This window comes from Heptranchias perlo, chromosome 17 (genome assembly GCF_035084215.1).
Source record: "Heptranchias perlo isolate sHepPer1 chromosome 17, sHepPer1.hap1, whole genome shotgun sequence".
NCBI classification, from domain to species: domain Eukaryota; kingdom Metazoa; phylum Chordata; class Chondrichthyes; order Hexanchiformes; family Hexanchidae; genus Heptranchias; species Heptranchias perlo.
In genome coordinates, this window is record NC_090341.1 from 24,047,310 (window position 1) to 24,069,504 (window position 22,195).

Consider the following 22,195-nt stretch of genomic DNA (forward strand, 5'->3'; position numbering starts at 1 on the left):
GCATGGTTAGTAAGTTTGCAGATGACACCAAGATTGGTGGCATCGTGGACAGTGAAGAAGGTTATCTAGGATTGCAACGGGATCTTGATAAATTGGGCCAGTGGGCCGATGAATGGCAGATGGAGTTTAATTTAGATAAATGTGAGGTGATGCATTTTGGGAGATCGAATCGGGCCAGGACCTACTCCGTTAATGGTAGGGCGTTGGGGAGAGTTATAGAACAAAGAGATCTAGGGGTACAGGTTCATAGCTCCTTGTAAGTGGAGTCACAGGTGGATAGGGTGGTGAAGAAGGCATTCAGCTTGCTTGGTTTCATTGGTCAGAACATTGAATACAGGAGTTGGGATGTCTTGTTGAAGTTGTACAGGGCATTGGTGAGGCCACACTTGGAATACTGTGTACAGTTCTGGTCACCCTATTATAGAAAGGATATTATTAAACTAGAAAGAGTGCAGAAAAGATTTACTAGGATGCTGCCGGGACTTGATGGTTTGACTTATAGGGAGAGGTTAGATAGACTGGGACTTTTTTCCCTGGAGAGTAGGAGGTTGAGGGGTGATCTTATACAAGTCTATAAAATAATGAGGGGCATAGATAAGGTAGATGGTCAAAATCTTTTCCCAAAGGTAGGGGAGTCTATAACGAGGGGACATAGATTTAAGGTGAGAGGGGAAAGATACAAAAGGGTCCAGAGGGGCAATTTTTTCACTCAAAGGGTGGTGAGTGTCTGGAACGAGCTGCCAGAGGCAGTAGTAGAGGCGGGTACAATTTTGTCTTTTAAAAAGCATTTGGACAGTTACATGGGTAAGATGGGTATAGAGGGATATGGGCCAAGTGCAGGCAATTGGGACAAGCTTAGTGGTATAAACTGGGCGACATGGACATGTTGGGCCAAAGGGCCTGTTTCCATGTTGTAAACTTCTATGATTCTATGATTCTAAGATTCGCCATGGTATGCTACATGCTGCACAACCTCGCCATTGAGGGAGGGGGAGGAGGATGAGGAGGAGGAGGGGGAGGAGCCGGAGGAGGAAGTGAAGGAAGACGCAAGGGGGCAACAAGGAACACAGGCCTTGTCTGCTAGGGCTCTGAGCTCACCTGTTCTGTGAGCGATATAAATAATGAGAACGACATCTCCCAAGTCACCAACAGTCCCACACTCCCCATCTTTCCGCTCCCACGTGACCATAAAATCGCCCTCCATCTGATTATACATTGCTTCCTTCCTCAGCTCATCGCAGAAATAAAAACCACCACCAAATGTAAATTCAAGGTCACATTTATAAATTAACAAATAAAATTATGCAAACAAAAGGAAACTATTCACCCTTGTGCATTCCCTTACTGCCTATTGTTCGTGTGCCTTTACCTATCCTAGTGCTTCTACGAGGTGCATCCCCAGTGGCTGGAGCATGGGTGGTGGAAGACTGCTGACCTTCAGTGGAGGAATGTGCAAATGGCCTTGGAGGACCACCTCGAGCAGCTCTGGGCCGGGAGGGCCCAGCTTCATATTGCACCATCTCAGCAGTCTGGCCTGGCTGGCTGATAGGCAACAGCAAGGGCACTGGTGGAATGGCAGGGGTGGGAGCAGGAATGCTGTCGTCCAGAGAGAGGACAGCAGGTTTGACTGCCAATGCGCCACTGCCACTCACGCGGGGCAGCGCCGCAGCACTCCTGGTAATCAGCTGGAGTGCTGTGACGCCCAGGGAGCCCCTTTCCACAGTGGTACCCAGAGCCACGATAGCAGCAGTCTGTGCTTCCATTGCAGCAGTCTGAGCTTACCCGAAGCTTGCAAACCTTTCATCAAATCGGTTTGGGCTGCAACGGAAGCTGTTTGGGCTGCAATAGAAGCCGCGACATCGGCCATCAGACGGTGCAACATGGTGGGTTCCTCAGGTGTGCTGATGGGGGTGACCACCCGTTCCATATGAGAAAGGATGGGCTCCAAGTTCTGTGCAAAGCCCTGTGCCAAGTTCGAGGTGGACTCCTCCATGCCCCTTGTCATTGTGTGCAGGCTTTCCTGTGCAACAAGCATTCGGTGGTGTACGTCCATCAGCCGTCATCTGTAGCCTAGCCCATCGAAGTCATCATCTGACTCCTCTGCAGCAGAACTAGTGAGCGACCTCACCCTCCGGCAAGCTGGCACCTGAGGTATCCGTTCCCCCTGCCCCGGCTCCTGCACACTTGTGCCCGGTGTCTCATCACGTACAGATCCCTCCTCGCACCTACCCTCTAAAGGACGCGCAGTGTCAGCCTCTGTGCTGGTGGATGAGAGTGTCAGATCAAGTGACGGTGCGGCTTCAGTGTCAGTGTCCTCCTCCTCTTCGGAAGGTGCCGGTCTCCAGTTCTTGGGTATCTGCAATGACCAAGGGAAACAGGTTGAGATGTGCAGCGTGGAGAGGAGTAAGTAGGACATGCGTGCTGACACCATCTGCAGCACGTGAGTCAGAAATGATTGTGGGATGAGTGAGATGTGGAAAATGATAAGGAGCATTAGATATGCAGAGACCCCCTTTGCCTGCACCTCCATGCTGCCAGTGGTCACGGCCGCAGCGATGGCCCGCCCAATGAACCGAAGCACTGTCTCCTCCAGGGGGGTGAGGGCATGTCGGCGTGCCTGTCCTCCCTCAGGTCTTTCCTGCTGCCGGCTGTTATGCGCCACCTTCTCCTGCAAGACAGAGGGAAGTGTGTCAATGAGTATCCTGCAAGGTGTCTGGGTGATGTGCTTGTCATAGTTGAATAGCTGCCAATGTGCATGACCTGTGAGTGGTGATTGTGTGGCCTGCAAATGTGGTACTATGTGAGGGTGAGATGCTGCATGCTAAGTGCAGCATTGCGTACCGATGGGCAGCGTTTGTTGGTCGGTGGGTGACCGGGGGTGTTGTGCATGGTGCAGTTGGTAGGATGTGCTACTTGACACTTGCATTCACTCACCTTGACCACTCGTATCAAATCATTGAATTTTTTTCAGCACTGAACCTGTGTGCGGAGTGCAGTGCTCCTGGCATTCACTTCTTAGGCCACAGCCTCCCACTGCCTGTGAAGCTGGTGTCTGGAGGGTCTCCTGCCACCCTGCGGGTGCAGGATGGCCCCCCCTTTCGTCCACTCCCTCCACCAGGGCCTCCAGTGCATCGCCAGAGAAACGTGGGGCGCGTCCTCTTGCCAGTCCAACAATCCTTCCTGCCACTGTGCACCTCCCCTTTAAGAGGTGCAGGCTGCATGTGACAAGTGCTGGCCATGCCCCATTTCAGCCCTCCTGCCTGTTAATGATCAGGCAGCATGAAGCTCACGTGCTGCCTGAGCTGGAAGCACCGGGCATGGGTTAATCGCGGATCGCAATACCCCCCCGGGCCTGGTTGCGGGGGTTATCAAATTTAACCCCCATCGAATCATAGAATAGTTACAGCACAGAAGGAGGCCATTCAGCCCATTGTCCTGTGCTGGATCTTTGTAAGAGCAATCCAGTTAACCCCGTTCCCCCGCTCTTTCACCGTAGCCCTGCAAATTTTTTCCCTTCAAGTATTTATCAAATTCCTTTTTGAAAGCCACGATTGAATCTGCTTCCACCACACCGTCAGGCAGCGCATTCCAGACCATAACTACTTGCCGCGTAAAAAAGTTTTTCCTCATGTCGCCTTTGGTTCTTTTGCTAATCACCTTAAATCTGTGTCCTCTGGTTCTCTACCCTTCCGCCAATGAGAACAGTTTCTCTTTATTTACTTTATCTAAACCCTTCACAATTTGGAACACTTCTATCAAATCTCCTCTTAACCTTCTCTGCTCAAAGGAGAACAACCCCAGCTTCTCCAGTCTATCCAAGTAACTCAAGTCCCTCATCCCTGGGACTCAAATGGGCCATGCAAAAAGCAGGCAGGTCCAAGCAGCTGCCACAGTAGCAGACAGTTTCACGGCCATCTTATGACCTAGTTGAAGGACGTAGAGAGCTACCACCATCCCCGAAATGTTCAGGGACATCCAGCATTCAGCGATGTAATTTCCTTCTCCCACAAGGAAGAATTAGATTGAGCAATATGATACTCTCTCCATACTTATTGTATGCTCTATTTGTATCTTTGTGGAGGCATCTACCTTCCTTTCTGCTGTATTTCTTGCTTTCCATACTGGTATCATCAGTCACAGCTCAAGAGCATATCCCTGGTCACCCAGGATCCACCCATCTAGGGCACAAATGCCATTAAGTAATGGTGGGACTGCTTACTGGCATAGAATAAATGCACTGTAGGAACCACCTGTATGCTGTAATTCTGATGGTCACTTACAATCTGGATATTAATTGAATGGAACCCCTTCCTATCCAAAAATATCATGGGCATGGTGAAAGGTGTCTGCACTCTTAGGAACCTTGCTGAAGCTTTGTAAATGCTCAATGTTCCCTACCTATTGTGGCATCAAAAAATTAAAGAGTAGAGAGAAAAAAAACATAAAATGGCATTGAAAGAAAAATAAACAAAATATGAAAAAGCTCCCAGCACTTTAAAAGCTCCTTCATGTGTGGACTTTACTTTTTTGCCTACTCCGGATGGGTGAGTAAAGTACACGGTATGATCCTGTCTAAACCAACAATATATCATGTTACATCATACTTACAGGTATTTAAAATAAAGCTCTCAGGTTTTTGTGTGAGCACTTTAGGCCAGTTTAAAAGGCCCCCCTGAAAGATCCATGCACTGTACTAACTATGTGATGATCTGATGAAAGGGTTTCCCCAACCAATTTTCCAGGCCCGTCATATGGACCAATCCCAGCGGCCAGAAGATTTCCTCCAAAGATAAAAGTGTTACAATTGACTATTTTGTAATTCCAATAGATACTCATTCATTTCCACAAAACATTTGGAAGCTCTGCATTTTTCATTGGTTAGTCCAACTACCAGAAATCTATTGGCAATATTACCCATATTATGTTAGTTAACCATTAACAATTCAATATATATGTGAAAATAACAAATTTCTTCAGAAACATTGACTTAAGTAGGTGTGGGATTAAGTATTAATGTTCAGGTAGTGCCTAAAAGAAATTAGTGAAAATATCAGAATATGTCCTGTGATTATTTTAACATAGCTATTACTATAATGCAACGTAAACTGGTAAAATTGTTCTTCCTTCTCAGGCTCTTCCTTATGTTGCTCTTCTGATAGCCATGCTGTTTTTCATCTATGCTGTAATTGGCATGCAGGTAATCAATGTGATTTTGTTGGACACATTCCTGATGTAAATGTAAAATCTTTCTTAGAAAATGTCTTTAGTCTGTGTTTCATTGATAACTGTAATTCATTGGAAGTGAAATATAAATCTATGGGAAATGATAACTACAACTAATTTTTTTAAAGTTTGTAAAAATCTTGGTGTTACATTTATATACTGTAAATAGATTATTCATAAGTTTATGTTCTCCAGCTATTTAATTTAATTGCAATTTCACTAATTTGAAAATGAGCAAGTTTTATTTATCAGGATTTTAATAAGGAACAGAAAAAATATCAATAATAGTTTACTACACAGCCACAAAACTAACTATACTTAATAGTGACTGAAGAATATTACTTTTTTGCAGATTTTTGGCAAAGTTGCCTTGCAAGACCACACACACATAAACAGAAATAACAACTTTCAGACTTTTTTTCAGTCTGTTCTACTTCTTTTCAGGTACAAAAATAATCCAGCAATTTCATATTATTACAATGTCACTGGTTATTGGTTTCATTCTGAAAAGTCATAGTCTTGTTACTCTGTTTGACAATATTTTCAAGCACTTTTTAGGAGCATGGAACCTTTTATAGTTTGTGTTGGTTGCATGGTTTGGCAATGTCTCAAGAGTATTATGCCATTTCACATACAGATTTTAAACTATCCATAAAAATAACTGAGAGGACATCACTAAAAGTAATGACGCAGGTTAATAAGGCCATGAAAAAGATAAACCAAGCATGGGTTAATTTCTAAGGGGATAGAATTGAAAAGCAGAAAAGTTATGTTAAACTTGTATGGAACCTTGGTTAGACCGACTTAGAGTACTGTGCAGAGTTCTGGTCTGATTATAAAAAAGGATATAGAGGCATTGGAGAAGGTGCAGAAATGATCCACAAGAATAATACCAGAACTGAAAGGATATACTTATCAGGAAAAGCTGAACAGGCTGGGGCTTTTTTCTCCAGAAAAGAGAAGGCTGAGAGGTGACCTGATACAGGTCTTTAAGATAATGAAAGGATTTGATAGGGTAGATGTAGAGAAAATGTTTACATCCGAAACTAGGTCATAAATATAAGATAGTCACTAATAAATCCAAAAGGGAATTGAGGAGAAACTGCTTTACCTAAAGAGTGATAAGAATGTGGAAAGCGCTACCACAAGGAGTAGTTGAAGCAAATAGCATTGATGCCTTAAAGAAGCTAGATAAGCACATGAGGGTAAAAGGAATAGATGGGTATGTTGATAGGGTTAGATGAAGTAGGAAGGGAGGAGGCTCATGTGGAGCATCAATGCTGGCATAGACCCGTTGGTCTGAAAGGCCTGTTTCTATGCTGTATACGCGATGTGACAGCCCCTTTGAGCCAGTTTGAAACCAACAAAATGAGTCACTTCTTTGCTATGGTGCTGCTCCTGAGTACATAGACTTCTCATGCTAGCTACAGCTGATTTTAGTTGTTAAAGTCACGTTGACTCTGTTGTAATTAAGTGCATGTATGTTGCGGAATAATCATCAATTGCAAAATATTATACTTTGAACAGATGGCATGAATTAATGCCAAATGCTACCCAACAACTTTGTTAAATCATGAATCTCAGATCTTTGACCTAATAGAGCGCTGCAGAGGAGTTGCTCACTTGTATTCAAGACTGCATCTCCACAACTAGGTGTGGGATAGTAGGATCTCAAGGATACCAAGAAATAGGAAAAGATGCTAGTTGAGCAAATGTTTGGCAGTTACATCAGCATTCAAAGAATGAAGACCAATGAGGTGATGGAAAGATGTAATTATTGTTTGATAATGAATGTAAAACAACTAACCAGGGCTCAATTGCCAAAATATTAGTGTATATTGTAAATGGTTGTGCTCCAGATTTTGAGAACTTGGAGAAAAAGATACATTTGAATTAAATATTTTCAGGAACAGGTTTTAATTCTTGCAATTTTCAGTTCATTGTAACATTTTGTATATATTAATTCCCAGTATAACTTTGTAGTTTGAAGTCCAAATCCATTAAGTAGGTCATATACCAGCAAATGAGCAATTATGTGATTGTGACACAAACAGCTCATTAACATAAATTACTACTACTTTGCATATTGTTTAACCAAATTATAGCATCTGGAAAAAGAGACATTCACACAGGCTTTTGAGAATGAGTCTTATTTTGTTACAGCAAAATCAACATAAAACAAGTTTGGAGTATAAGTTGCAGAAAATCTATTTGAGAAGTGAGTTCACTGTTGCACTTGACTTACTTGATGTAAATATTTTATAACATTGAATTAAAGTGTTCAGTTGGAATAGCCCCAAACTTGAAAAAGTGTTCGCACCATGGTAAAATCTTACAAGGCACGTTTGCCATTTTTAGATACAAAGGAAGCCCTTTACCCACCAGTACTTGTACCAAAATAATGCTCAAATGCTTTAGAGTGACATAAATCACAGTATCACGTTATTTGATTCAAGCTTTTGTACAGTTTTGCAGTGTGACAGAAAATGTATAAAATGATGGTTTGGACTGTAAGTAAAATATCTACTAGTACATGAGTAACACCGGTAAAATTGAATTAACAAATACAGGTGTTATTCAGGATCCCTTCTCTGCTGTCATTAGTTAATCTTTACATCTACACATTAAAGGCTTCAAAGGCTTAAATGTTTAATTTACCAGGCAGTTGATGCCAATAAAACCTCAATTATATCATTTTGTTAAGCAAATATGACATCAATTCACTGGCTATGCTTTGCTGCCTTCTGCAGTGTGCGTTCTTACATTGCAGGCAATATTCTATGCAGAAGTAACATAAAATAACTCCATATTAGTGACTCTATTAATAACATGTTAGTCTCTGAATTCATAATCAGGACTTCTAAATACCCGCTACTTATGTCTGCGCTCCAGCTTCAATATTACTTGCTGAATTTGTGAGATAGGGTAGAATAGCTAAGCTCAGGCACAGTTTAGCAGTAGTTTAATAAGTTTGTTTTCAAATGTAAATATGAGGTCTAATTAGAAACAAGTTAAAGCTGCCACTATGATACAGGCAGAGGACAGAGAGTAGATTATCTCCATTTTCAAAGAAGTTGAATGAACATAGTTAAACTAAGGCATAAATGGTCAAATGCTACATGGAATACTATTGACTTCCAGATCAAAGACAAAGAGTCTCCTCACTGACAACTCACTCCATGTTAAACAGAATGGTTTCCATGCTCTGCGTGAAGCCTTGACACATATTGGAGCTGGGCTCCTCCATGATCTGAGCCATTGTACGCAAGCTCACTGGCAGGCTGTTTATTGGACCTAGCATTTCCTAGTATATGCCCATCAGCCTTCTTCAATAACCTGGGTCTTCAAAGTCCTCTGCAACAGAGCTAGTATGTGATCTCACCTTCGGCAAGCTGGCACCTGTGGCATCCTAGCCCCCTGCCTTGCCACTTCACACCTTTAGTGGAGATTTTTGAGGTCACATAATGAGTCTGTAGTTGCCAGTTACAGCTCTGTTCCCTCTTGAATGTGGTAACTAACATACAAAAACAATGGACAGGAAAACACCAGCTGGTCCATCGAGTCTATCCCATTCAATCACGTTGCAACTAAGCAACATGACCCTCAGTTCTCTGCACCCACCAGCAGCCATGTAGGCCAATTCGGGGGGAGAAAATTGTAAGAAGTTCCTCTGCAACCCCAAAAGGCAATCAAAAATTAGTTAATTCACAAGAACCAAGGGAGCTGCCTCTCATGGACTCCATGGCACACGAGAGGTGATTCTGCAATCCCGTGCTTACATGGGAAAGGGGTGGTCCCAGCAAGTGCAGTTTGAAGATAGCACTATAACATTGAAAGCCTGATTCTCATAGCTTGCGAATGCAGCTCCCCACTGGAGGCGCTGGGATCACAGAATCATTCTTACTGAGTCAGGAAGCAGTCACGCACTACATTGACAAGCTCACATTCCCAGTTTAAGTTGTGCTGGTTGAAGTCTCCAATCAGATGATCACAAGACAATAACAGATAAGGGAGGCTGTTAAGCCCATCTGACTTCATCCATCCAGAATGTCCCTAAAGTCCTCCCATTGCATCATCCAATTGGTTCTTAAATGATTTCAGGGCTTTTGTCTCCACTGCTCGACCCAGGAGTACATTCGATGTGGTGATCATTCTTTGTGTGAATAAAAGCCTCCTGACATCAGTCTTAAATGTCTCTTTTACAAGTTTGAACCAATGGCCCCTGTCCTACTCTCGCACTTGAAAGTAATTTTCCAAACTTAGATTTTCCATACCGTTTACAATCTTATATACCTTTATAAGATCACCTCTCAGACTTCTGAGCCCCAGGAGGACTCATCAGTAGGCTGTGTCACTACTTCAAATATGCATCCAGACTTCAAATGAGAAGGTATAGAATCATAGAAAGGTTATAGCAAGGAAGGATGCCATTCGGTCCATTGAGTCCGCGCCGGCTCTATGCAAGAGCAATCCAGCTAGTCCCCATTCCCCCGCTTTATCCCCATAGCCGTGCAATTTTTTTCCTTTCAAGTACTTACTCAGTTCCCTTTTGAAAGTCATGATTGAATCTGCCTCCACCACTCCCTCAGGCAGCGCATTCCAGATCCTAACCACTTGCTGTGTAAAAAAGTTTTTCCTCATGTCACCTTTGGTTCTTTTACCAATCACCTTAAATCTATGTCCTCTGGTTCTTGACCCTTCCGCCAATGGGTGCAGTTTCTCTCTATCTACTCTGTCTAGACCCTTCATGATTTTGAATATCTCTATCAAATCTCCTCTCAACCTTCTCTGTTCCAAGGAGAACAACCCCAGCTTCTCCAGTCTGTCCACGTAATTAAAGTCCCTCATCCCTGGAATCATTCTAGTAAATCTCTTCTGCACCCTCTCTAAGGCCTTCACATCTTTCCTAAAGTGCGGTGCCCAGAACTGGACACAGTACTCCAGTTGTGGCTGGGCCAGTGTTTTATAAAGGTTCATCATAACTTCTGTACTTTTGTACTCTATGCCTCTATTTATGAAGCCCAGGATCACATATGCTTTTTTAACCGTTTTCTCAACCTGTACACCCAAGTCCAAGTCGTTAATATATATCAAGAAAAGCAGTGGTCCCAGCACCGACCCCTGGGGAGCACCACTGTACACCTACCTCCAGTCCGAAAAACAACCGTTCACGACTACTCTCTGTTTCCCGTCACTTCGCCAATTCTGTATCCATGTTTCTACTGCCCCCTTTATTCCATGGACCGCAGCCTTGATAATAAGCCTACCATGCGGCACTTTATCAAACGCCTTTTGAAAGTCCATATACACCACATCAACTGCATTGCCCTCATCTACCCTCTCTGTTACCTCATGAAAAAACTCAATCAGGTTAGTTAAACACGATTTGCCTTTAACAAATCCGTGCTGGCTTTCCCTAATCAATCCACACTCGTCCAAGTGACTGTTAATTCTGCCCTGGATTATCGATTCTAAAAGCTTCTCCACCACTGACTGGCCTATAGTTGCCCGGTTTATCCTTATTCCCTTTTTTGAAGAAGGGTGTAACATTAACAATTCTCCAGTCCTCTGGCACTACCTACGGATGTTTGGAAGATTCATAGAATCATAGAAAATAGGAGCAAGAGTAGGCCATTCGGCCCTTTGTGCCTGCTCCACCATTCAAAATGATCGTGGCTGATCGTCAAACTCAGTACCCTGTTCTCGCTTTTTCCCCATATCCCTTGATCCCTTTAGATTAAGAAATATATCTATCTCCATCTTGAATATAATTAATGACTTGGCCTCCACTGCTTTCTGTGGTAGAGAATTCCATAGGTTCACCACTCTTTGAGTGAAGAAACTTCTCCTCATCTCGGTTCGAAATGGCATACCCCGTATCCTGAGTCTGTGACCCCTGGTTCTGGATTCCCCATCCATCGGGAACATCCTCCCTGCATCTAGTCTGTCTAGTCCTGTTAGAATTTTATATGTTTCGATGAGATCACCTCTCATTCTTCTAAACTCCAGTGAATATAGGCCTACTCGACCCAATCTCTCCTCATACGTCAGTCCTGCCATCCCAGGAGTCAATCTGGTAAACCGTTGTTGCACTCCCTCCATGGCAAGGACATCCTTCCTCAGATAAGGAGACCAAAACAGCACACAATACTCCAGATGTGGTCTCACCAAGGCCCTGTACAACTGCAGTAAGACATCCCTGTTGCTGTACTCAAATCCTCTTGCAATGAACACCAACATACAATTCGCCTTCCTAACTGCTTGCTGCACCTGAATGCTCGCTTTCAGCAACTGGTGTACAAGGACACTCAGGTCTCGTTGCACCTCCCCTTTTCCCAATCTATCACCATTCAGATAATAATCTGTCTTCCTGTTTTTACAACGAAAGTGGATAACCTCACATTTATCCACGTTATACTGCATCTTTTTTTTTTATTCGTTCACGGGATGTGGGCGTCGCTGGCGAGGCCAGCATTTATTGCCCATCCCTAATTGCCCTCGAGAAGGTGGTGGTGAGCCGCCTTCTTGAACCGCTGCAGTCCGTGTGGTGACGGTTCTCCCACAGTGCTGTTAGGAAGGGAGTTCCAGGATTTTGACCCAGCGACAATGAAAGAACGGCGATATATTTCCAAGTCGGGATGGTGTGTGACTTGGAGTGGAACGTGCAGGTGGTGTTGTTCCCATGCGCCTGCTGCTCTTGTCCTTCTAGGTGGTAGAGGTCGCGGGTTTGGGAGATGCTGTCGAAGAAGCCTTGGCGAGTTGCTGCAGTGCATCCTGTGGATGGTGCACACTGCAGCCACAGTGCGCCGGTGGTGAAGGGAGTGAATGTTTAGGGTGGTGGATGGGGTGCCAATCAAGCGGGCTGCTTTATCTTGGATGGTGTCGAGCTTCTTGAGTGTTGTTGGAGCTGCACTCATCCAGGCAAGTGGAGAGTATTCCATCACACTCCTGACTTGTGCCTTGTAGATGGTGGAAAGGCTTCGGGGAGTCAGGAGGTGAGTCACTCGCCGCAGAATACCCAGCCTCTGACCTGCTCTCGTAGCCACAGTATTTATATGGCTGGTCCAGTTAAGTTTCTGGTCAATGGTGACCCACAGGATGTTGATGGTGGGGGATTCGGCGATGGTAATGCCGTTGAATGTCAAGGGGAGGTGGTTAGACTCTCTCTTGTTGGAGATGGTCATTGCCTGGCACTTATCTGGCGCGAATGTTACTTGCCACTTATGAGCCCAAGCCTGGATGTTGTCCAGGTCTTGCTGCATGCGGGCTCGGACTGCTTCATTATCTGAGGGGTTGCAAATGGAACTGAACACTGTGCAGTCATCAGCGAACATCCCCATTTCTGACCTTATGATGGAGGGAAGGTCATTGATGAAGCAGCTGAAGATGGTTGGGCCTAGGACACTGCCCTGAGGAACTCCTGCAGCAATGCCCTGGGGCTGAGATGATTGGCCTCCAACAACCACTACCATCTTCCTTTGTGCTCGGTATGACTCCAGCCACTGGAGAGTTTTCCCCCTGATTCCCATTGACTTCAATTTTACTAGGGCTCCTTGGTGCCACACTCGGTCAAATGCTGCCTTGATGTCAAGGGCAGTCACTCTCACCTCACCTCTGGAATGTTTGGACCAAGGCTGTAATGAGGTCTGGAGCTGAGTGGTCCTGGCGGAACCCAAACTGAGCATCGGTGAGCAGGTTATTGGTGAGTAAGTGCCGCTTGATAGCACTGTCAATGACACCTTCCATCACTTTGCTGATGATTGAGAGTAGACTGATGGGGCGGTAATTGGCCGGATTGGATTTGTCCTGCTTTTTGTGGACAGGACATACCTGGGCAATTTTCCACATTGTCGGGTAGATGCCAGTGTTGTAGCTGTACTGGAACAGCTTGGCGAGAGGCGCAGCTAGTTCTGGAGCACAATTCTTCAGCACTACAGCTGGGATGTTGTCGGGGCCCATAGCCTTTGCTGTATCCAGTGCACTCAGCCGTTTCTTGATATCACGTGGAGTGAATCGAATTGGCCGAAGACTGGCTTCCGTGATGGTGGGGATATCGGGAGGAGGCTGAGATGGATCATCCACTCGGCACTTCTGGCTGAAGATGGTTGCAAACGCTTCAGCCTTGTCTTTTGCACTCACGTGCTGGACTCCGCCATCATTGAGAATGGGGATGTTTGCAGAGCCTCCTCCTCCCGTTAGTTGTTTAATTGTCCACCACCATTCACGACTGGATGTGGCAGGACTGCAGAGCTTTGATCTGATCCGTTGGTTGCGGAATCGCTTAGCTCTGTCTATAGCATGTTGCTTCCGCTGTTTAGCATGCATGTAGTCCTGAGTTGTAGCTTCACCAGGTTGGCACCTCATTTTTAGGTACGCCTGGTGCTGCTCCTGGCATGCTCTTCTACACTCCTCATTGAACCAGGGTTGATCCCCTGGCTTGTTGGTAATGGTAGAGTGAGGAATATGCCGGGCCATGAGGTTACAGATTGTGGTGGAATACAATTCTGCTGCTGCTGATGGCCCACAGCGCCTCATGGATGCCCAATTTTGAGCTGCTAGATCCGTTCTGAATCTATCCCATTTAGCACGGTGGTAGTGCCACACAACACGTTGGATGGTGTCCTCAGTGCGAAGACGGGACTTCATCTCCACGAGGACTGTGCGGTGGTCACTCTTACCAATACTGTCATGGACAGATGCATTTGCGACAGGTAGATTGGTGAGGACGAGGTCAAGTAAGTTTTTCCCTCGTGTTGGTTCGCTCACCACCTGCCACAGGCCCAGTCTAGCAGCTATGTCCTTCAGGACTCGGTCAGCTCGGTCAGTAGTGGTGCTACCGAGCCACTCTTGGTGATGGACATTGAAGTCCCCCACCCAGAGTACATTTTGTGCCCTTGCTACCCTCAGTGCTTCCTCCAAGTGGTGCTCAACATGGAGGAGGACTGATTCATCAGCTGAGGGAGGACGGTAGGTGGTAATCAGCAGGAGGTTTCCTTGCCCATGTTTGACCTGATGCCATGAGATTTCATGGGGTCCAGAGTCAATGTTGAGGACTCCCAGGGCCACTCCCTGCCATGTTCTTGCCCACTCACCCAACTTGTCTAAATCACATTGGAGCCTCTTTGCATCCTCCTCACAGCTGACATTCCATCCCAGCTTTGTGTCTTCTGCAAACTTGGAAATGTTACATTTAGTTCCCTCATCCAAATCATTGATATATATTTGTGAATAGCTGGGGCCCAAGCACTGATCCCTGCGGTACCCCACTAGTCACTGCCTGCCACCCGGAAAAAGACCCGTTTATTCCTACTTTCTGTTTCCTGTCTGTCAACCAATTCTCAATCCAAGCCAGTATATTCCCCCCAATCCCATGTGCTTTAATTTTGCACACTAACCTCTTGTGTGGGACCTTATCAAAAGTCTTCTGAAAATCCAAATACACCACATCCACTGGTTCTCCCCAATCTATTCTACTAGTTACCTCCTCAAAAAACTCCAGTACATTTGTTAAGCATGATTTCCCTTTCATAAACCCATGCTTACTTTGTCAAATCCCGTTAATGCCTTCCAAGTGTTCTGTTATCACATTCTTTATAATAAACTCTTGCATTTTCCCCACTGCTGATGTTAGGCTAACTGGCCTGTGGAAGCTACATCATTAGATAAATTTAAAACAGAAATAGACAGTTTCCTAGAAGTAAAGGGAATTAGGGGTTATGGGGAGCGGGCAGGAAATTGGACATGAAGCTGAGTTCGGATCGGTCAATGCCCTGTGGGTGGCGGAGAGGGCCCAGGGGCTATGTGGCCGGGTCCTGCTCCGACTTCTTGTGTTCTTTAGATTTGTGGTTGGGATCAGATCAGCCATGATCTTATTGAATGGCGGAGCAGGCTCGAGGGGCCGATTGGCCTACTCCTGCTCCAATTTCTTATGTTCTTATGTTCTTATTTCTCTCCCTCCTTTTTTAAATAGTGGGGTTACATTTACTGCCCTCCAATCTGTAGGAATTGTTCCAGAGTCTATAGAATTTTGGAAGATGACCACCAATGCATCCAATATTTCCAGGGCCACTTCCTTTAGTACTCTGGGATGTAGATTATCAGGCTCTGGGGATTTGTCAGGCTTTAGCCCCATTAATTTCCCTAGCACTTTATTTACCAATACTGATTTCCTTCAGTTCCTCCCTCTCACTAGACCCTTGGTTCCCTAACATTTCCGGGAGGTTATTTGTGTCCTCCTTTGTGAAGACAGAACCAAAGTATGTGTTTAATTGTTCTGCCATTTCTTTGTTCCCCATTATAATTTCCCCCATTTCTGACTGTAAGGGACCTACATTTGTCTTCACTAATCTTTTCTTCTTGACATATTTATAGAAGCTTTTACAGTCAGTTTTTATGTTCCCTGCTAGTTTACTCTCATACTCTATTTTTCCCCTCTTAATCAATCTCTTTGTTCTCCTTTGCTGAATTCTGAACTGCTCCCAATCCTCAGGCTTGCCGCTTTTTCTGGCAATTTTATATATCTCCTCTTTGGATCTAATACTATCCTTAATTTCTTTTGTAAGCCACGGTTGAGCCACCTTTCCTGTTTTATTTTTGCGCCAGACTGGAATTAATAATTGTTGTAATTCCTGCACACGTTCTTTAAATATTAGCCATTGCCTGTCCACCATCATCCCTTTTAGTAAAGTTCCCCAATCTATCCGAGCCAACTCACACCTCATACTTTCATCATTTCCTTTATTTAGATTCAGGACCCTAGTTTCGGATTCAACTACTTCACTCTCCATCTCAATGAGGAATTCTATCATGTTATGGTCGCTCTTCCCTAAGGGACCCCGCACAACAAGATTGTTAATTAATCTTTTCTCATTGCACAATACCCAGTCTAGTATCGCCTGTTCTCTAGTTGGTTCCTCAACGTATTGGTCTAGAAATCCATCACATACACACTCCAGGAATTCCTCCCCCACTGTATTATTGCTAATTTGGTTTGACCAATCTATATGTAAATTAAAGTCACCCATGATTATAGTTGTACCCTTCTTGCATGCATCTCTAATTTCCTGTTTAATGCCCTCCCCTACATCTCCACTACTGTTTGGGGGTCTATAGACAACCCCCACCAATGTTTTCTGCCCCTTGGTGTTTCTTAGTTCCACCCATACAGATTCCACATTGTGATTTTCCGAGCCAATATCCTTCCTCACTATTGCATTGATTTCCTCCTTTACGAACAACGCTACCCCATCTCCTTTCCCTTTTTGCCTGTCCTTCCTAAATATTGAATGCCCCTGGATGTTCAGTTCCCATCCTTGGTCACCCTACAGCCATGTCTCCGTAATCACAACTATATCATACCCGTTAATATCTATCTGCACTGTTAATTCATCTACCTTATTGTGATTGCTCCGTGGATTAAGACACAATGCCTTTCGACTTGTCTTTTTAAGATTGCTAGTCATCTTAGTTTTATTTTGCACTATGGCCCTGTTTGTTTTTTGCCCTTGTTTTCTCTGCCTTCCACTATTGCTTCTTTCATTTCTGTCTTTTGTTTCTATCCTTGTTTCCCCCTCCTCTGTCTCCCTGCTCAGGTTCCCATCCCCCTGCTATTCTAGTTTGAACCTTCCCCAACAGCACTAGCAAACACCCCCGCGAGGACATCGGTCCCGGTCCTGCTCGGGTGTCACCCGTCCCGCTTGTACAGGTCCCACCTTCCCCAGAACTGGTCCCAATGTCCCAGGAATCTAAATCCCTCCCTCCTACACCATCCCTACAGCCACGCATTTATCTGGTCTATTCTCCTGTTCCTATACTCACTAGCATGTGGCACTGGTAGTAATCCTGAGATCACCACCTTTGAGGTCCTGTTTTTTAATTTATCTCCTAACTCCTTAAATTCACCTTGCAGGACTTCATCCCTTTTTTTACCTATGTTGTTGGCACGATATCGACCACGACTCCTGGCTGTTCACCCTCCCCCGCCAGAATGCCCTGCAGCCGCTCCGTGACATCATTGACCCTAGCACCAGGGAGGCAACATACCATCCTGGAGTCACGTTTGCGGCCGCAGAAACGCCTATTTGCTCCCCCAGTTATGGCAATTTCCACCCTTACTTCCCTCAGCAACCTAGGATGCATCCCATCTGGACCGGGTAGCTTATCTACTTTAAGTACAGCTAGCCTTTCAAGTACCTCTTCTTTATCAATTTTTAGCCCATCCAGTGTCTCAACTGTATCTTTCTTTACTGAGACTCTGGTAGCATCTTCTTCCTTGATAAAGACAGATGCAAAGTACTCATTTAGTACCTCAGCCATCCCCTCTGCCTCCATGAGTAGATCCCCTTTATGGTCCAGAATTGGCCCCACCCCTCCTCTTACTACCCGTTTACTTTTTATATGCCTGCAGAAGACTTTTGGATTTGCTTTTATGTTGGCTGCCAGTCTGTTCTCATACTCTCTCTTTGCCCCTCTTATTTCCTTTTTCACTTCCCTTCTGAACTTTCCATATTCTGCCTGGTTCTCACTTGTGTTATCAACCTGACATCTGTCATGCACCTTTTTCCGTTTCATCTTACTCACTATCTCTTTTGTCATCCAGAGAGCTCTGGCTTTAGTTGCCCTACCTTTCTGCCTCGTGGGAATGTGCCTAGACTGTACCCGAACCATCTCCTCCTTAAAGGCCGTCCACTGTTCAATTACTGTTTTGCCTGCCAATAGAGTCATAGAGTTATACAGCACGGATAGAGGCCCTTCGGCCCATTGTGTCCGCGCCGGCCATCAAGCCCTGTCTACTCTAATCCCATATTCCAGCATTTGGTCCGTAGCCTTGTATGCTATGGCATTTCAAGTGCTCATCCAAATGCTTCTTGAATGTTGTGAGGGTTCCTGCCTCCACAACCCTTTCAGGCAGTGAGTTCCAGACTCCAACCACCCTCTGGGTGAAAAAGCTCTTTCTCAAATCCCCTCTAAACCTCCCGCCTTTTACCTTGAATCTATGTCCCCTTGTTATAGAACCCTCAACGAAGGGAAAAAGCTCCTTAGTATCCATCCTATCTGTGCCCCTCATAATTTTGTACACCTCAATCATGTCCCCCCTCAGCCTCCTCTGCTCCAAGGAAAACAAACCCAATCTTCCCAGTCTCTCTTCATAGCTGAAGCGCTCCAGCCCTGGTAACATCCTGGTGAATCTCCTCTGCACCCTCTCCAAAGTGATCACATCCTTCCTGTAGTGTGGCGACCAGAACTGCACACAATACTCCAGCTGTGGCCTAACCAGTGTTTTATACAGCTCCATCATAACCTCCTTGCTCTTATATTCTATGCCTCAGCTAATAAAGGCAAGTATCCCATATGCCTTCTTTACCACCTTATCTACCTGTTCCGCCGCCTTCAGGGATCTGTGAACTTGCACACCAAGATCCCTCTGACCCTCTGTCTTGCCTAGGGTCCTCCCATTCATTGTGTATTCCCTTGCCTTGTTAGTCCCTCCAAAGTGCATCACCTCGCACTTTTCCGGGTTAAATTCCATTTGCCACTGTTCCGCCCATCTGACCAATCCATCTATATCGTCCTGCAGACTGAGGCTATCCTCCTCGCTATTTACCACCCTACCAATTTTTGTATCATCAGCGAACTTACTGATCTTTGATTCCAATTTACCCAGGCCAGATCTGTTCTCATCCCATTGAAATTAGCCCTCCTCCAATTGAGTGTTTTTACTTTAGAGTGATCCATGTCTTTTTCCATAGTTATTCTAAACCTTAAATACTATGATCGCTGCTCCATATATGCTCCCCCACTGACACTTGCTCCACTTGGCCCGCCTCATTCCCTGGAACCAAGTCCAGCAATGCCTCCTTCCTCGTTGGGCCGGAAATGTACTAGTTAAGAAAGTTACCCTGAACACGTTTCAAAAATTCTTCCCCCTCTGTGCCCCTTATATTATTATTGTTATCCCAGTCTATATTCGGATAGTTGAAGTCCCCAGTTATCACTACTCTATAGCTTTTGCACCTCTCTGTAATTTCCCTGCAAATTTTCTCCTCTATATTCTTCCCACTAGTTGGTGGCCTGTAGAATACACCCACTAGTGTAATGGCACCTCTTTTATTTCTTAACTCTAACCAAATGGATTCTGTCCTTGACCCCTCCTCTCTCTCCAGTACTGCAATATTCTCCTTAATCAAGACTGCCTCCCCCCGCCGACTTCCTTTCCTTCCCTATCTTTCCTGAACACCTTGTGTACTGGCCATAATCTTCCAGGAATATTTAGTACCCAATCCTGCCCTTTTTTGAGCCAGGTCTCCGTTATCACCACGGCATCGTATTCCCATCCAGCTATTTGCGCCTGCAGCTCACCAAACTGGTTTACCACACTTTGTGCGTTTACACACACGCACTGCAAACCAGTCTTAGACTTTCTTGTGCTCTCTCTTAGTCTAATCCCATCTAATACTGTATTATTTCTTGCTCTAGTTCTGTCTTTCTCCCCTGATCCTTTGTGTCCCTTGTTTCTCCTTTCCGTTGCTGCATCCTGGTGCCCATCCCCCTGCCAAATTAGTTTAACCCCCCCCCCCCCCCAACGACAGCACTAGCGAACCTCTCCATGAGGACATTGGTCCCACCTCCGTTGAGGTGCGACCCGTCCAGCCCGTACAGGTCCCACCTATCCCAGAACTGGTCCCAATGCCCCAGGAATCTAAAGCCCTCCCTCCTGCACCATCTCTCCAGCCACCCAATCATCTGTTCTATCCTCCTATTTCTATACTCGCTAGCGCGTGGCACCAGGAGTAATCCGGAGATTACTACCTTTGTGGTCCTGCTTGTTAATCTCTTAACTAACTCCTTAAAATCTGCCTGCAGGACCTCATCCCCCTTTCTACCTATGTCGTTGGTACCGATATGGACCACGACCTCTGGCTTTTCACCCTCCTCCTCCCCGCCCCCCCCCCCCCCCCCCCCAGAATGTTCTGCAGCCGCTTAGTGACATCCTTGACCCTGGTACCAGGGAGGCAACATACCATCCTGCAATCACATCTGCAGCCACAGAAACACCTGTCTGCTGCCCTAACTATAGAATCCCCTATCACTATTGCTCTCCTGACCTTTCTCCTCCCCCGCCCCCCCCTCTACAGTTGAGCCATCAATGGTGCTGTGGATTTGGCTCTGGCCGCACTCCTCACCAGTATTCAGAACTGAATACTGGTTAGAGAGTGAGATGCACTCGGGATTCCTGCACTAACTGCCTGGTCCTCCTTGTCTGTCTGCCGGTCACCCAGTCCCTCTCTGCCTGCACTCTCTTAAGCTGTGAGGTGGCCACCTCCCGAAACGTGCTATCCACATAGCTCTCAGCCTTGCGAATAGACTGCAGTGACGCCAGCTGAAATCCGGAGCTCGAGCTCCGCCAGCTGACGACACTTCCTGCAAATGTGGATGTCCAGGACACGAAAAGCATATCTGAGGGAACTGGCTGTAAAGGTCACATGAGTTATCAGCAGGAACAGGATGACATCACGAAGGTGGACTCCAGAACATTTGTGCTAGGTCCTAAATCTGAGTACCCACTGACCAGTGAGAAGGCAAACTTGATGGTGGCAGTTAAATCCTGCCAGACCCTGAGAGATATCTCTACAAAGCTTTTGGAAGCCTGATGCCATCTCACCAGGGCTGAAGGTCAAAGGATCTGCATTGGATGTACTGACTCGAGGGGCCGAACTCAGAGCAGGCTCGAGGGGCCGAATGGCCTACTCCTGCTCTTAATTCGTATGTTCGACTTCTCTGAAGGCCTCTCTGTTGGGGAGTGGGAACAGATGTTGGTGTTCCTGGTGCCACCACTCTCACTATATAGCACTGCATTGTGTCAAATCCTTCTCGGATATTGGCACAGAGGATGGCACTGGGCTCTCCTGTAATCCCTGCCATCTGTCTGTGGTCCTTTTAGATAATCCTTAGTGCTTCCATGTGAGTGTGATGCGCACGCAGGATCCTTTTTAGAGCTGGAAACCTGATACCGGAGTCTGCCGGCTGTAGCCAGGGGCTGACTTTCATGGAGCCTCCGCTCCGATTGTCTGATTCCACCCTCACCCCTGATGCCTCCAGTACTCTTGTGTTTTGTGTCTAACCCAGTTATCTAGCTCCTCTCCCTTCTCCACCTCCCCCCGCTGCCACCGCGGCCAGATTTTTCTGGGCCTGATGCACGATAGATGCCTGATGTTGTGGGTGAGAATGGCGGTGGATAAGGTAGAGTTGGAAGTGTGCTGGCCTCTTTCCTCCTCCTCTTGGGCGGTGGAATCTTGCTTGTCTAGAGGAAAAGAAAATGAAGAGATGTTATAATATTATGCGGCTACCATGAGGGCTCTTCTGTGGCTTTTCAAGGTGCCCAAATTTGTTGCTTGATGGTGTGTTTATGCTCCATGATGCAGGTAAGTTGCAAATGGTCCACAAACCTGCAACTGCCACTAGCCGTTTTACTTCTCTGTCCCCAACAAATTTGGCAGCATGTCTCACAGAATCTCCGGTACATCCTCTTCATTGGGTCAGAGCTCTCAGGAATAATTTTAACCCTCCAGGACAGGGGAGGGGGTTAAAAATAAAAACATCGGAAACCCGATCCTAACCTGCGCCCACTTCCGGTTTTAATGGAGACAGGTTGGGGGTCAGGCGACTAACTTGCCCTTTAGAGGTAGGTCGGTACTTAAAATATTTTGAAGAGGCTGCTTGCCTCGAATTTAATCTTTGTTACCCTGGGGGCCAGATGTTCTGGGCCTTGGGAAACCCAGCAGCCGAAGGGAAGTGAGAATGGCTGGATCAAATAGGTAAGTGCCTGTCCTTCACTGTGGGCCAGGAGGAGCAGGAGTGCTTCCCCCTGGCCCACCAAGCAAACCTGCTTCGATCCCCGCGATCGGACCCCCTCGATCGGCCAACACCGTGCCCTACCCCCCAAGATCGGGCCCCCGATGTCCATCCCCCCACT

General features: G+C 45.9%; 1 protein-coding gene across 1 annotated transcript in view; it reads left to right on the top strand.

The window, feature by feature from the left end:
- Nucleotides 1–22,195, top strand: part of cacna1db (calcium channel, voltage-dependent, L type, alpha 1D subunit, b) — a 529,322-nt gene that overhangs the window by 401,283 nt on the left and 105,844 nt on the right. Inside the window, exons 35-36 of the mRNA XM_067998737.1 lie at nucleotides 5,132–5,197; nucleotides 5,576–5,667. Coding sequence (XP_067854838.1) covers nucleotides 5,132–5,197; nucleotides 5,576–5,667 — 158 coding nt within the window. The remainder of the gene's footprint in view (nucleotides 1–5,131; nucleotides 5,198–5,575; nucleotides 5,668–22,195) is intronic.